Source organism: Protopterus annectens, chromosome 4.part0 (assembly GCF_019279795.1).
Source record: "Protopterus annectens isolate FY-2018-M chromosome 4.part0, PAN1.0, whole genome shotgun sequence".
In the NCBI taxonomy this organism is placed as follows: domain Eukaryota; kingdom Metazoa; phylum Chordata; order Ceratodontiformes; family Protopteridae; genus Protopterus; species Protopterus annectens.
This window is the reverse complement of record NC_056733.1, coordinates 671,332,227-671,347,919: the sequence shown is the minus strand read 5'-3', so window position 1 is coordinate 671,347,919 and position 15,693 is coordinate 671,332,227. Positions and strand designations below refer to the sequence as shown.

General features: G+C 35.7%; 1 protein-coding gene across 1 annotated transcript in view; it reads left to right on the top strand.

Annotated features, from left to right (window-relative positions):
• TCTN1 (tectonic family member 1) overlaps positions 1-15,693 on the top strand; it is a 1,166,238-nt gene that overhangs the window by 1,040,550 nt on the left and 109,995 nt on the right. The window contains exon 13 of the mRNA XM_044068635.1: positions 3,518-3,674. Within this exon, the coding sequence (XP_043924570.1) occupies positions 3,518-3,674 (157 nt within the window). The remainder of the gene's footprint in view (positions 1-3,517; positions 3,675-15,693) is intronic.

The window sequence follows — 15,693 nt, the reverse complement described above, 5'->3', positions numbered from 1 at the left end:
AAAAGTGTTTGTATTTTTATACTCCCAAGAAGGCTTCAAAGAATTTTTTTTGTCCGGGTAGATGGCAAATGCTGGAGGTGTGTTGGAAAAGAGAGCGGTATTTGGGAACATGTTTTTTTGAAAATTAAGAGCTGGCTGATTTTAAAAATTCTGTACTGAGTACTTTGAAAGGTTGGGAAAGCAATTGTTTGTAGCTAAGGAAATGAATATTTTGAGGTGGGATATAGGAACCGAGCTGCCTAGATGTAGTAGTGCCTTTCTAAGTTTAATACTATTGCTGTCAAAGAAAAAATTACTTGAAAATCTAAATCTAAACCAACCATAACTGAAGTTTTGAATATTGTAATAGAGATAAAAGAGTGGGAGGTAGGATCTTTAGAAAAAGGAAGGAGCAAATTACATAGAAATAAATTGAATTTGAGGGAAAACTAATGGCATAGTAACATTCAGGAGGAGGAGGATGAGTAACATTTAAAAGAAGGCAGGATTTGAGCAATTTATGTAATATTCCAGTGTGTGGTAGTTGTTAAAAAAAGAAAACATGAATAATGCATACAAATAATGAAAATGTTTACAATGGTTTGTTTTCTTTTCTTGTAATGTATGTGTACCCATATTGTTATTCAAAATCTGTGACTTTAATAAAGATGTTTAAAAATATATATACTTTAGCCTGCCTCAGGTTTCTGTTAACCCAGCATCTACCTCTGCAAATTGGTTGCAATGTATGGAGAGGGATTATTCCATTTGTTTAGTTTTAACATTAAACACACATAATCCAGGAATTTGGAATTGTTTCTGTTAGCTCTACCATCATTTTATCAATGTGGGAGTTTTGGTCTGCTTCTTCTGATGTCACCATCCTTGTTTGGTGAATAACCTTTTGGGACATAACTTCTAATCCAGTACTGTCCACATCCCATGACTATGTTGTAGTGTTTTAGCAAGCTTTGATTTGTTAAAAGCTCTTACCAAACATTCAGATCAACAAACACACAGAGACAGCTTAAGTAGTTATGCAGTCTTTTGAAAATGAGCAAACACTATAAAAAGCAAAAATATTTTATATTTGATTATATTATGTCTGGGGGAAGATGGGGTTCATTTACTGTATCTTACATGTTCTATGTCCCTGCTTGAAGTCCCCATTAAAAGTTGTCTATTACGTAAGGTCTGATTCCGAAAGTCTTACTCTCAGTGGAGATGACCACTTACACCAAGAGCAGGTCTTTTGGAATCTGGCCCCTGGTGTAAGCTTGTTTATAGACAGGGCTTTCACCGAAGTAAGTCACTTACACTGAGAGCACGTCTTTCGGAATCTGGGCAGACTTGCACTGAGTACAGCTCTTTTGGAAATAGTCCCATAATCTAGGAAGATATTTTTGAAATTTCTCCACCTTGTCCTATGAGTAGTTTGCCATCAAGAGGGTTGTGCAGCGACTTCAATAGTCTTACTTCTTAACCTTGTTGAACAATATTCAGATTAACTTGTCAGCCTGCCAAAAACATGTTTAGCTGTATTAACTGCAGGTGGACATGAGATGCAGAATCAATTAAGGTGAAATGTTAGAATTCTGTTGGTCTTAAACTAGTACATGATAAATATTTTTGAAGCTTTGTTTCCATCAGTTCCATCAGCTTTAGGAAAAGACTGATAGTATATGATGAGAAATCCTTTGACTAATAATGCTGATTTACATCTTTATATACCTTGTTTTCCAGTAGATTATTTTCAACTGCTGCTTATTATATTGTAAAGCTATGCAGACCTTGAATTTTGTAATCTCAGAGCGTTTTTTTTTTTTTTTGATAGTTAAACTGCAAGGCACTTTTTGCTTTGTGGCTAACAAAAATATTTACTTTTGAAACTGAGTATACCTTTGGTGTGATATGTTTATAAAGAATACAAAAAAGTAATGTAGATCTGATTTTTTTTGTAAGGTATGTATATGCATATTTACCCTTCAAATGCAAATGTACTAACATTCTCAGACTATAAAGTCTTCAATCTAGACCTCTGTCTTACTTTAGTATACTTATGCTGTTTTCATAAAGTCAGTATTGCACATGTTGCTTATACACTTTTATAAAATAAGTCAGGGGTGAAAAAATATAAATGAAAATATTGCCTTTGAGAAAAGATTTGGATGAATAGGATTTTCAAAGCAGAGGGTCTTAAAGCATGAATTTGCAGAATTCTAGAAGGGAAGAAGCTACATTTCCCAATTAAACTGAGATATGTTTCTTGCAAGCTTTTATCACAGAGTTCTGCAATTCATTTCTTTTAACTTGGCATTTGATTCTAAATGCGAACTTATTTTTATAGCAAAGTTGTTTAAGTCTCTGTAGTTTAATGTCAGGAATCAGCATGCACAAAGCAATTAACTACACATCTGTTCAGCTGTTAGTTCACCAATAGCTGTTGGGAACATCTTGCAGAATGTGGCTGATTGGGAGATTGTGTATCATACCCTAGCTAAACACATAAACAGCACTGCAGAAATTATTGTACTGAATCTTAATCAACAGCTTTTACAATGCAAGTCAGTGAGAGCAAGAGACTGCATTATCCAAGTAGCAGTTATTTACAGTATCATTAACTTTCTTCTATATTGTACTTAATACAATTGTGTGTTAAACGTTTTGTTGTATCTTCAGTCCAAACCAGACAATTAACATTTATAAGCAGGCCAGGTACACAACAAAAGTTACTTCAGCTGTAAAACAATCATATACACCTGTAGCCATTACTGGCTGTGGTAAATCAGCATTTGGAGGGAAAGCTCTAAATACAGTTGAGACTATGTATAGTGGGAGATAAATGGTTAATTTTTTTTCAGTTATAGCAATGCCCTGACAAAAAAATGTTTTGGTTTGTTGTTAATTATAGTATGAAACCATTCATTTGCTTATCTACTCTCTGTTTTATGTCAGCGATGAGTGTTGTTAATTGCATGTGTTTTTTCCAAACATTAAAACATTACATCAGTCTACTGCAGCTTGCTGCCAAATAATTCATGTTCAACTTCAGATGCATTTTCAACTTTTCCATCACTACTTACAGTTCCATAGACTTGTACTGCTCCAGAACTAGAATAAGCATGTCTATGCTCTTTAACCAGCAGTCACCATAACCATTTCTCCACAATAATTAACCAGTAAAAAAAGGTTAGCTGGAAAACAAACCTAACTGAAAACATAGCTAGGTCATGTCCTTTTTCTTTTAATTTCAAAATACTATAAAAGCTTACATCAGTGTATGTAGTAAGCAACAGTGTGACAACATGCTTGCTTGCTTCAGCAATGACCCACACCTCAGAAAAGTATGTTGTTGCATAATTGCCTTATGTGTGACTACATTGTTGTGGCTCACTGTCTGTGGCATAACCTTTGACTGTTGCTGTTAAGGTAAGATCCTCAATGAACTGTACTTTTTTATTCTAAGAAACAATATTCCTGCATTATCATAATGTGAAGTTTTCAGTCTGTATATGTTTATTCATTTGTTTTCCTACAGAATCACAAACACCACAGACTGCACAGTTTTCTCCAAAATAATTTTGGATATACTCAGAGGACAAAATTTTCCAGAGTATGTGGCATCCTTTGGAAACGCTAAAGTGCAGAATGTAGGTGATTGGGTCCAAATTACTTCAACCACCGTTGAAAAGCAGGTAAAAGCAAGGTTACTTAAAGTAATTAAAATTGGTTTATTTTGACACCAATGTAGAAGAGCTGTTCTAACAAGTTTTAATATTATGTACACACAATCTTCACTACAAAATACTGTCACCCAGATTCACAGTTTTCAAATCCATAGAATGACTGTGATATCTCAAGAGTCTCAGCAGCTGAACATCTGATTCCATCTTGAATTCAGGCTTAGGACAGGACAGACAGTAGCAAGCAATACTTTTGGAAGGGGCAGTCCCACTCTTACATGCTAGTTGTGAAACACTATACCTCCTACACTTCTGCATCTTCATTATTTTGCACTACAAAGTCCCATGACCTTTGAGAATGAGTGTAGCACACCTTCACTTAATTGTTTTTCACGTCATGTTTGAGGACCCTGAGCATAGGTAAAGTCGTGTGGTTCATAGACAGTATATTGGTAAATGCTAGGCTAACTGCCCTGATGGGCCATTTTAGTCCTAGTGAATAACCTGAGGCCAAAATCATACCCTGTACCTTGTATCTATGAGGGGAAGACCTTACACATGCCAAAATGTCATGTTTCACATGAAAATTAGTACTGCATTCATCTCCAACTTCAGGCAACCTTGAAGTAAAAATATGTAGTAGGCATCTAAGCTACTGTGACACGTGGCACACATTTTTAACAAGTTTGGTCCTGGCACCAAACCATATGACACTCCACTGATTACTGACTTTTGTTCTGATAGTTCCAGCCTAGCAGCCTCCTCAGGTTTCTGATTAGACAACCAGTTTGCAGTCTACTTTACCATTTTTGGGACTCTTCCTTATACCATTTACTTTTATTTTGAGTTTCCAAGTGAGGCACAGCATCAGTGGCCTTACTGAAATCAGTATATACCATATCCACAGGGTTCCCCTTGTCAACATGAATAGTGAACTAGCTACAGAAGTGAATTGAGATGGAGGTTTAAGACACCTACTGCTTCTGCTGCTACATAACGCTAGATTGTCTGCCACCAAGAAAATATTAATGGTGACTCCATGCCTGCTAACAGTCAAACCTCCCTAATTGGACTTGTGCTCATTTTTCAGAGCCATCCAAGTTGGGGTGCAGTTATTTAGGTAGCCATGAAAGTTGTTTATGTCGTCGCTGGCATTATGGTAATGAGGACATTTATTTATTAATTTGGCCTACTCCCTTTCCCTTGCTTGTGGAAATGTGTATCTTTTACCTTTGTAGGAGCCACAACACTTTCCTCATCCAGGTGCACGCTCTTGCTCACTTGCTGAATGAATGCTGCCACCACAGCGGCTTGATGTGCCTCATGCTGCCAGGTCACTAGCCCACCTCCTTCCAACAAAAGACTGCTGTAACACGTGACTACTTTTCTTGTTTCAGATATGCTAAAATTTCTCTGAACTAGAGGTTGTTTTCTCTGCTCCAACACTGAGTATGTGTTCCTGCATGTATGGGCCATTGTTCTCCATTAGTAGCTCATCTCCCTGAGAACTGGATTACCTTGTGACCTAAATGCTATGTTGTAGATCCCTGTGTTCCTTTTAAGCTTGCTTCATCATAAAACTGTAATATGTTTTGTAAAATACACTCTCCTTTGTGGCCTTTATATTGGCAAAAAGAGTATATGTAAAACAGGCTTTACTAGCTACAGCACCACACAAGACATTTCACTTTCCAGAAGTTATAGCTAGTGAGCAGGATAAAATAAAAGTAGAGTTTAAAAAATAGGATAGATATAAAATAAAAGATCTGGTTAAGAAGTAATAAGAATTATTTAGAGGGGCTGACAAAGGTTAAAGTATTACAAAATAAGGAGAATCTCATAGAATAAAAATAGGTGCAGTTGCAGAGTGCTAAAGAGAAAATATGGGCTTACTTGGATAATATGAGCTTAGAAAGAGTAAGCAACTTTTTTTGATAATAATGATAAAGCACAAATACTTTTGGCACAATGACTTAGGCAACAGAAAATAGAAAGGTCTGTTGCCAAACCTAGGGAGTCTATAATAAGACAGATAACCAGAGATCCTGTAGAGGTATTAGAGACATCTCAGAAATTTTATGAAAATTTGTATAAAGGAGAGAAGTGGGGAAATTAAGAAACAACGCAAATGGAAATATTTATGAAAGACTTAAATATGGCAAGGTTAACAATAGATAAGGCTGAACGACCATCAGTTAACATAGGAGGAGATGAGATAAAAATGGTGATATAGTACCAGTCTGCTGGAAAATGTCCAGGAATAGATGATATTCTGGTGGAAGTTTGGAAGGTAGGAGGGAAGTAAGTGATAAAGGTCTGGAATGTTTTGTTTAGCAGTAGTTTAAGAGGAGGGGTGGCACCAACATCCTGGAAAAAAGCTGTGGCGGCTATAATACTTAAAGGTGGTAAAGATTTATCTACTCCAGCTTCATATTGGCCCATTTCAATTTTAAACCATGATTATTAAGTGTTTATGTCTATAATGGCTAAATGAATAGCAGGTGATGCCAAAATTGATCGATATAGACTAATGTAGTTTTGTGGAGGGGAGGCAAACATTTGACAATATTAATAGAACAGTGATGATCCAGAGGGAAGCAGAGTATAAGAAAATACTGCTGTTATTGGTGGGTCTTGATGCAGAGAAAGCATTTGACAGAGTGAGCTGGAATTTTATAAGTAGGGCAATGGAATCATTTGCATTTCCTGATATGGTAATAAGGTTAATTAGGATATATGAGGGATCAGAAGCAAAATTCAAAGTGAGAGGGTTCCTCTCTGATAAGTTGGATCTAAACAAAGTAACCAGTCAGCGGTGTCCTCTTTCCCTTTTGTTATTTGCATTATATTTAGAAACTACTGGCAAAAAAATATGGGACTCAGAAATCCAAGGATATAATTGGTATGGCGTTCAAGAAAAGTTGGTTTTATTTACAGATGATATTATTTTTGTACTTGATGTAACCAGAAAAAGACATCTCAGTGTTGTAGAATATTCTGAGAAAGTTCCATTTTTTTCACGATATAAAATTAATAACAAAGGCTATAACTGTAAACTGTGTACCCACATATGAACTGGTTCAGCAATACCCATGTTTGTGGGCACACAATAAAATGAAGTGTTTAGGAGTATGGATTAAAAAGGATTCAGTTATGGCAGCTGATGATATGTGGGAATAGACTAAACAAAAATAATATAAAAACTGTGAAACTGGAAGCTGTTGCCTATGGATATGGATAACAAGATACAAGCAGTAAAAATGTTTTTAGTCCCTTTAGTTTTATAAACAGGTCAGGCATATTATTTTCAACCAGAGCAGAAGTTGTGGTTAGTAATTAATAAAGAATTGAAAAATTTTTATTTGGGAGGGGAAGAGGGCAAGTAGTCAAGTTGGATGAGCTGATCCTCACAATATAATAAGGATTACCTGATTTGAAAGGATATTTTACAGCTACACAGTTAAGGCTTTTTTACATAAAACAAGCAGAAATGCATTTCAAATTGGGAAAGGATGATGAAGCAAGGGGGTAATTCCGGATATGAACAAAGAATGGGATTTTGGACACAGATCCTTAAGGCAAATAATAACAGTCATACAGAATATTATATTCATAAAGTAGTAGAAAATATAAGAACTAAGACAACACGTGAATGGAGAAAGGAGATTCTGCTTATAGGGATGGCTGCAGTTAAGGGTGCAGAGAATAGACAAGAAGGGGCTGGAATTTATTTGAGGAAGCTGGCAAAGGAACCCAGGTATTGGGAACAAGTAGTTAAAGAAGGAAAGGTAATACAGTGGGAAGAGACCAAGAATATATTTGGATTGGAGGGTAGTGACTGTGTTCCATATCAGGGATTGATATTCGAGTATAGACAAAGAGAAAGGGATAGGGGAATCCTAAATGAAAGAACTGTGCTGTTTGAGTTTTTAACTGAATCTAGAAAAGAATCTGCTATAAAGGGATAATTAAAAGGGCATATAAAATATTGTATGATAACTATAGGAATCAATCAGAAGAAGTCAGAAAAGATTGGGAATAAAGATTAGATATGCAATTCACAAATAAACAATGGGAGGACATATGTATGGATCCCAAATAGGCATTAAAATCTGGAAGATTTAGGATTTTTGCCTGGATGTGTTTGCATAAATACTTTTATACCCCAAGTAGATTCCAAATTATTTTTCTTCATGTAGATGACAAATGTTTGAAGTGTGATAGGGAAGAAAGAGGTAACTGGAAGCATATGTTTTGGAAGTTTGATAAATTGGCAAACTTAAAAAAAATCCCTGCAGAGTGCTCTGTCAGGAATACTGAACAAGCAAATGAGTATAGCTAAGGACATTTTTTGGGGGGCTGGGATTCAGTATCTGAATTGCCTAGACATAGTAAGACTTTAAGTTTGATTCTGGTGGCTGCCAAAAATGCAGTTGCTACAAAATGGAAATCAAAATCTAAACCAACTATAATTTAAGTAGTGAATATTGTAACAGAGATAAAAGAACAGGAAAAGTGATCTTTAGAAAAGGGTATGAGTAGGAATAAATTATATAAAAATAGAAGTTGTAGGAACAATACATGCAGAAAGATGTTTTGGAGGAGGAACGAGGTTTAAGAGAAAGCAGGAAATTAACAGTTTATGTAATGTTGGTGTACTGTATTCTATAGAACAATATATGTGATGTATAATGTTTGTAAATGTGAACTTGTTCATATGGTTTGATTTCTTTCGTGTAAATGTAAGTTTGCCTGTGTCACAAGTGGTAATTCAATAAAGGTGTTTGAAAAGAAAGAAAGAAACGAAAAATGACAGTAGAGAGGAAAAAGAAGAAAGCACTTGGAAGGCAGAAATGATGCAAACCTTGGATGAGAAACTCGCCCTGGAGACCATGTGGCAGGAGATTAAAGATGTCAAGAAAAACCTTGTTGTAGAACCTAGTAACTCAGGAAAAGAGATTAAAGGAGCTAGTAGACGGTCCGAATGAACATACCAAAATATTACAGGACCTGATTGCATAGAAAAAAGAGGTGAAGGTGAGAGCTGAGTCAGGTGAGAATACATTAGAAAGCCTGGGAGCTAAAGCAGTAGATTTAGAAGATAAAGCCAGGTCAAAAAAACTTAAAAATCAATTGTATACAAGCAAAGTTAAGGGCATAATATGTATAAAATCACTAAAAGAAGTGCTCAATAAATGGGTAAGGATACCAGCACCAGAGATCATGAATGAACAAGTGCACAACAGTGGATGGTGGTCAGGGTATAAAGCACCAAAGAGAGCATGTCCTGTAATAGTGTGCTTCCAAACTTATATGTTGAGGGAGAGAGAATCCTGAAAGAAGTGTGGAAGCCAGGAATTAAATACGTTGTAGGTGGCCAAATGTACATTGACCAAGATTTCCCATATGAAACAAAGATGGAAAGAAACACTTTTGTGCCAGTGATTAAGATGTTGCAGAAATGGGGCCTGAGATGGAGGCCTCTACATGCAGCAACCATGAGGAATTTCATGCAAAGGGTAACCAAGTGCTTTACAAATCCAAAGGAAGCCGAGGAATTTCTGGAAAAAATGCTAGCCATAGAAGAAGTCAGACCAGAATAGAGGGACAAAATAAGCTGGAGCAAAGTAAAGGGGAACAAGAAGAAGAGGAAAAGGAATTTAGGAAAGGAGACTGGATAGTTTCTGTTATTTAAGAAACAACCAATGCTGAGTGAAAAAAGTAAAACTCATTAGCAAAGCAAAAAGAAGGTGACATAGTGGTCATAGGAGGATACAATAGAATTGAGAAAGAAAAAAGAGGATCAAAGCCGAAAGCAATAACAGAGATAGTGTTGGAGTTTATGCCAGATAAAGATAAGGGGCTCTGAAGAAATGAGTTGTGAAATGTACAAAAAGACTGAAAATTGGACTGATATCAGGGATAATCGGGGTCAGTGGATCTAAACAGTAGTAACAGATTGCATGTGTATAGTTACCTCCCAGAGAAAAGGGAAAACACTACATGCAGCATATGGACTGTGAACTGGTGATGTTGCTTTCCTCGATCGCAAGGAGAAACCTACATGTTGAGCTGAACACAGGTATGTGATCTTGATTTTGTAGAAGGAGAGGAAACACAAATGTGCTAAACCACACACATACCACCTATAAAAGAAGAATGGGAGGTACGGATGCAAAGGCCACAAAGTACAATTACATTGGGAAATAAAAAGAGGGTAAAGAAGAAATGTTGCTTGATATTATTGGATACAGAAATAAAACATAAAGAAAGACAGAAGAAGGGACAGATGGGAGGATAACAGCCGACACAATGCAGTAATAATTTTAATTAGATTATAAAGTAAAGTTAACATTTTCAGCCCTCCCCCATCACCTCTTAGTAGTGAGCTAAACAATTCCTTCAGGTCATGCTATCTGTGCTAGAACTGCTGTGGAATGTCAACTCCACTTTCTAGTAAGAAAATATATATTTTTTCCGTTTCTTTTCTTCTTGCATTCAAATCAGAGACAAGATTGCCAAAAGTGGGAAACATTTCACAGGTCAGAACGAGCTTTGATAAAAGGCCTAAAACTTCTGACATGGTAGTGGATTAAGAGAAAAGAGGTAGAAATGAGAAGAATAAGTTGACATAAAAAAAACTAAATACATTTCCAGAACACTCCATTCACTTATTAACTTAGAACAAACACACAAAACTATGTACATTTTCAACAAATGAGGTTCAATTCTCCATGTAGGAACAATACCATAAATAAACAGATGCACCCAAAGGGATTAAGGTTACTCATGCTAAAGTGTATGTTGTACAGTCTGTGTTCCCTCTTAAGACTGATTGCTGTCTGGTCTTTTCTTACCTCTGTTCCCCTCTCAAACATGAAAAACAGCTTGCATGCTTTTAAAAAACATTAACTTTTACTTCTAAGAAAAACTGCAGTGGCTGTCTTTAAATAAAACTAATTTGTGCACTGTTCTATTAAATGTATTCAAATATTAAAGCTGCTCATGAGGCTATTACCTCTTATTCAGTTCCCATAATTTTAAACTGCACTGAACTGCTTGCCATTGTACCTTTAAATTTTACATTTACCTCATTATGGAATGCTTAGAACTCTCAAGAATAATTGCTTGAACCTGCATACAGCTAACTAGATGTAAAAGTAATCAGCAGTGAATAAAAAAACAGCTTACAACTTTGGAGATGCATGAAGGAATCTTTGTAAGTTTTACTCAAAATACAATGTACTAAATTCCTTTAGCCAACTGCCATCAGATGCAGACTTTTTGTCAACCTCTGAGAGCATTTGCTCATGGGGAAAAAGCTGGTATCTTTGCAGATGCAAGAAATCTAGCATTTTCATTCCTTTAATTATTTTGTGTTGTTTTAAAAGCCTATTTGTATACAAAAAACTTATTTATAGTGAAAGCCAATAACTTTAATCTAGGCAGCCACCCTTAAAAAACAAGGAAAATGATTATCTTTTTAGAGAAATTATCTTGATTTTACATATAATATAATCAGTACACTTCTGCACCACACCCCATCACCCCAGCAGCCCAAGATCACACCTTTATAGTAACTTAAACTTGCTTTTGTTTCTTATCTTGTTTTAGGGTAAACTCTGTATTTCTTAAACTAAGAAAAAGTACTTTAATATATTTAACATCTACAACAGATGCAGTTTATCACAGAATGTTTTATTCAAATGGTAATAAGAACATTGTTTTATCTGCAGTTACTTTTTCCCTTTACTGTCCTTCTAAACATTAATGACATAAAGTACAAGTGTATGCTTTCCAGTCCACCCACAAATTTAACAAAGTCAACAAGATTCCTGTCTTTCTCTGCCAATTTTTCTTACAAAGCCATTATTTATTCACTAATTTCAGTGTTGTTGGTCTTATTTCTGATTATGTTCAACTCCTAAAGCCAGAACTCCAACATACTTCTGATTCTTCTAGTCAGTTCCTGTGATTTGTTCTGTCTCTCAAGCATTTTCCTTTGGAACAATGGAAAATGTTTCACAGACAAAGTCTGTCAATGAGCTTTATTGATAGAAGAAATGAGAAGCAGAGTCCCCTTCTGCTTGCTGGCTCACATTTTATTGGATAAGCATTTTTATTTCTACCTTAGACTACTGTGCATCCAAAAATATGTTTGATTCACCAGGAAAAATATTCTAATGACAAGTGGCCACAGCAGTGAGAATTTAACACCTGTCTTTCAGCATTCCCTGATTACTGGGATAAATTTGCTTCTCTTCTGCCTGGTTTGCAGTAAGTAATTACTTGCCACAAACACTCTGCTGTCTTCACTTTTTAAAAATGTTCCTTTATGACACAGTTTTGTCATGGTCCACTTTTTCTGCTAGTATGATTGCATCTTTACTAATGCAGGTCTTGGCTTCTTTCTCATCTCTAGATTTGGATCATATAGTCAGTATACCATTTCAGTTAACAAATCCTGATGTGGAAAACCAGTTCAGCTGCTTAAGTGAGTTTTTCTAAAATTAATGCAATATGTTCCTTCCCATTCCTCTGGTACAGGAAAAATAATCTAAGGTTTTCTCTGTGTGCTTCCTTTAACTCTAAAATTTTTTAAAACAGCTCTTCTAGAAAAGCCTCATACTCAACCAGCCTTTTCTTAATTTCATCCTCTGGTTTTTGCAGTTTTTTTTCAGTTGGTTTGAATAGCTAGTTAATGCTTTTTTTAACAGTCTTTTGTTATTTTAGTTAATATATTTCTTGCTTCAGTGTTTCATTTATTTCAATCACCTCTGAGTACATTTTATGTATTTTTTCCTCTGAATTACACAACGCCATCTGTTGTACTAAAGTTGATGCTTGAACTGTTTGCTGAACAGCTTACAGATTCTTCTCTGTCAGTGTTTTCTTTTCACATTTTCTGGTTGATTTTCCTTTAGGTTCTCCAAATTTCTTCTTTACTATTATCCAGACCATGTACTTACTAACCAGTCAGTGATTTTTATACAAACTGACCGTTTCACTGGCACTTTTTTCTCAGTTTCTTTTGTCGCACTGGGAGAGCTGAAATTAAGCTGTTGATCACTGTGCAGCCATCTTGGAAGCCTCCTGAAATTATCCAACCTTAATCTGTTAGTAGCTGTATCAGTTTCTTGTTGTGATTTTTGTCTAACTCTCACACACAAATAGATAATTATGTATGCAACTTTTATTTGGAATATATATCTTGTGCTTACAGAATGTCAAGTGGAAGTCTAAGGAGTATGTGTATTTCTAATGGTGTGTTAAGTATGCAGAATTTGGAGCTCTTTATTTATCACTGACAAGAATTTCAATTGTAAGCAATGTGAAGAATATGATCTTTTGTTAATTTTATTCAGATATTCACATTGTATACATCAGTTGTTATTGTCTTTCAGCTTTTCTCGGTTAGGGGTTGCCACAGCAGAACTCCAGTCTGCTAATGATTGGCAATAGATTTTCACGAACGCCGAGGTGCCAGCTCGACGTTCAACCTTCAACAAAAGCACGCCCCTTTACGCATGTCTTTCGAACGCCCACCCAACCGCGGGGAGGACATGTAGACTCCACACAGAAGGCACTCCCTGCACTCCAGCCGAGAATCGAATGGGAGAACCTCTTGCTGTGAGGCAACAATGCTACTGCTGCACCACTGCGGAAGTCCACATTGTATACATCAGTACAAATGGTAAGTATTTTTTCAAAAATTTAACCATAATATTCATTTGTTCTTTTAGTTGTAATTGATTCTTAATAATGACTGAACTTTCCATTCACTTTATTACCTATTCAGTTCTTCCTGTAAGAAATACTGATACTTTGCTACAAGCATCATTTTTTTTTTTTTTTTTTTGCATTTGGTAGTCCCTGGAAAACTTCCTTAACATGTAAATATAGCATAGGCATGCAGGATCACATTACTCTGGCTTTGTAAGTTACTCCAGATGCTGCTTTGACTGAGTGATTATAGGTGTACACAGTCATTCTTTCACTGTCTCACTGGAAATTTGTTTGCCATAACTGGTTTCTTACAAGCCAGATGCCCCATTATATTAAGGCAAATAACTTCAAATGATGCAGTTTGACATAAGACCTTGTACCTTTTTTTTTAAATTCACATATCAGTAGCTTTGGACATAGCAGCTTTAACTGGTATCCTGAATATGTTGGCACACAACCAGCTGGAACAGCTTCAGTTATTATACTTAAAAAACGTTTATTAATCCAGAAGATTAGTACTTTCATCCTCTACATTTAGGACTTCATCAGAACTCAGTACCATCTCTTCTACCACACTTATGAATTTGCATAACCGCTGCACCATTACAAAACAACCATTGACGGTTCCATAGTTTATTAAATGATCGAAACTTAACCTCCTTTTAAATTACATATTAGATAATCTGGTAACATTGAAAAGTTATTATTAAAAATGCTATTTAAAGAGTACTGTTAAAAATATATATAGCCAATAAAAGTTACTATCCAGTAAATATAAAACTGAACAATTATGTTGCATGAACCAGTGTGTGAAAGTTCCAAGTCTAATGAAATATTTACAGCTGATAAACCATGCACGATTGGCATCAGTAATAAATAACAGGTTATTTTCTGTCCTGTACAGAGTAATGTAAATATGTAGTTTGTATACAAACACAATATTGTTAAAAAAATCTAAAACTAGGCAATCACTAAATCATCTTATTTTTAAAGATGAAATACAGAAACTGCAAAACAACAGGAGCACAAATATTCATATAAAAAAACATTTGTGGGAATTATATAAAGACGATAAATATAGTATAACTGCTGTTTGCTTCAATAAACTTATTAAAGAAACAGCATCATTTGGGCCTGGTTTTTCACTCTCGTTTAATCTTACTTGCCATAACAATTCTCTATATTCTTTAGTTTGCTCCCAAGAACCACCTCTCTGTTTTTTTTACCACCTGTTCTAAAACTAAAAAGTAATATTTTCTGTTTTCCACACATTTAATCCAATGTCTATATAACTCGTTTGTTTCCTTTTTAATATTGACATCATAATAATATTCATAAATCCTTTTATTAAATGCACACTCAGTTTTTCCCATATAAAATGAAAAACAAAAATCACAAAATGCCATATAGACCATCCCCAGAGTTTTGCAGTTGTAACTTTGGTGAAAATGAAATGTATAATCTATAGTAGGCATAATAACAGTTTCTCCTTCATAAATGTAGCTACATTCCCCTGGATTTACTAATCTATCATGCAGGACTAATCTAGTCCTGCACGAAAGTGGCAGTTTAAGAGGAGGACGGCAGCACGCCATGCATATTAATGAAGGTGTGCTGCCTGAACTCCTAATGCTACACAGAGTGTGGACGAGTGCAGGGGGTGTGTCTGAGAGCAGAGCTCTCAGAATAAACATACCCCTGCAAAGCAGAACAGAAGAATGTGTAAATAAATGAGCGAGACTGCTCATAAGTGTCCGCATATCCCCACCAACAGTCCCCATGTGTTCAACAGCAACAGTACATTTAAATCAAAGAAACCCTTTTAGTTATTTTTTTTTAAAACCCCAAGTACAGCTAACCGTAGGTGCATGGGTTTGCCCATCGCATAGCTACGGTTAAAGCAGCTGAAAAGGCTGAAGAGGATAACAAGGAATATATATGCAAATGAAGCAGCACAGCAATAGTGTAGTGGTTAGAGCATCCGCCTAATGAACAGGCATTCCCGGTTCGAGTCCCACTGCAGCACATATCATTTTCCATGTGAAGTCTGTATATGAACATATTTTTACTTCTTTATGCCGTATAACCTACATAATAACATTTAAATGTGAACTGGAGCACTGCATTAAATGTACATGTGAAGTGTCAATGTCATAATGAATAAGGTACTAGTAAGCAGGTTTAAGCACAAATAAGCAGTAGTAAGCACATATACGCACAAGTAAGCGTGTTGAAGTGCGTTTGCATGGGAGTAAGCATTGCCTACACAGATTAAGCAAAGTAGAAGCTAACTGAGTGTAAGGAA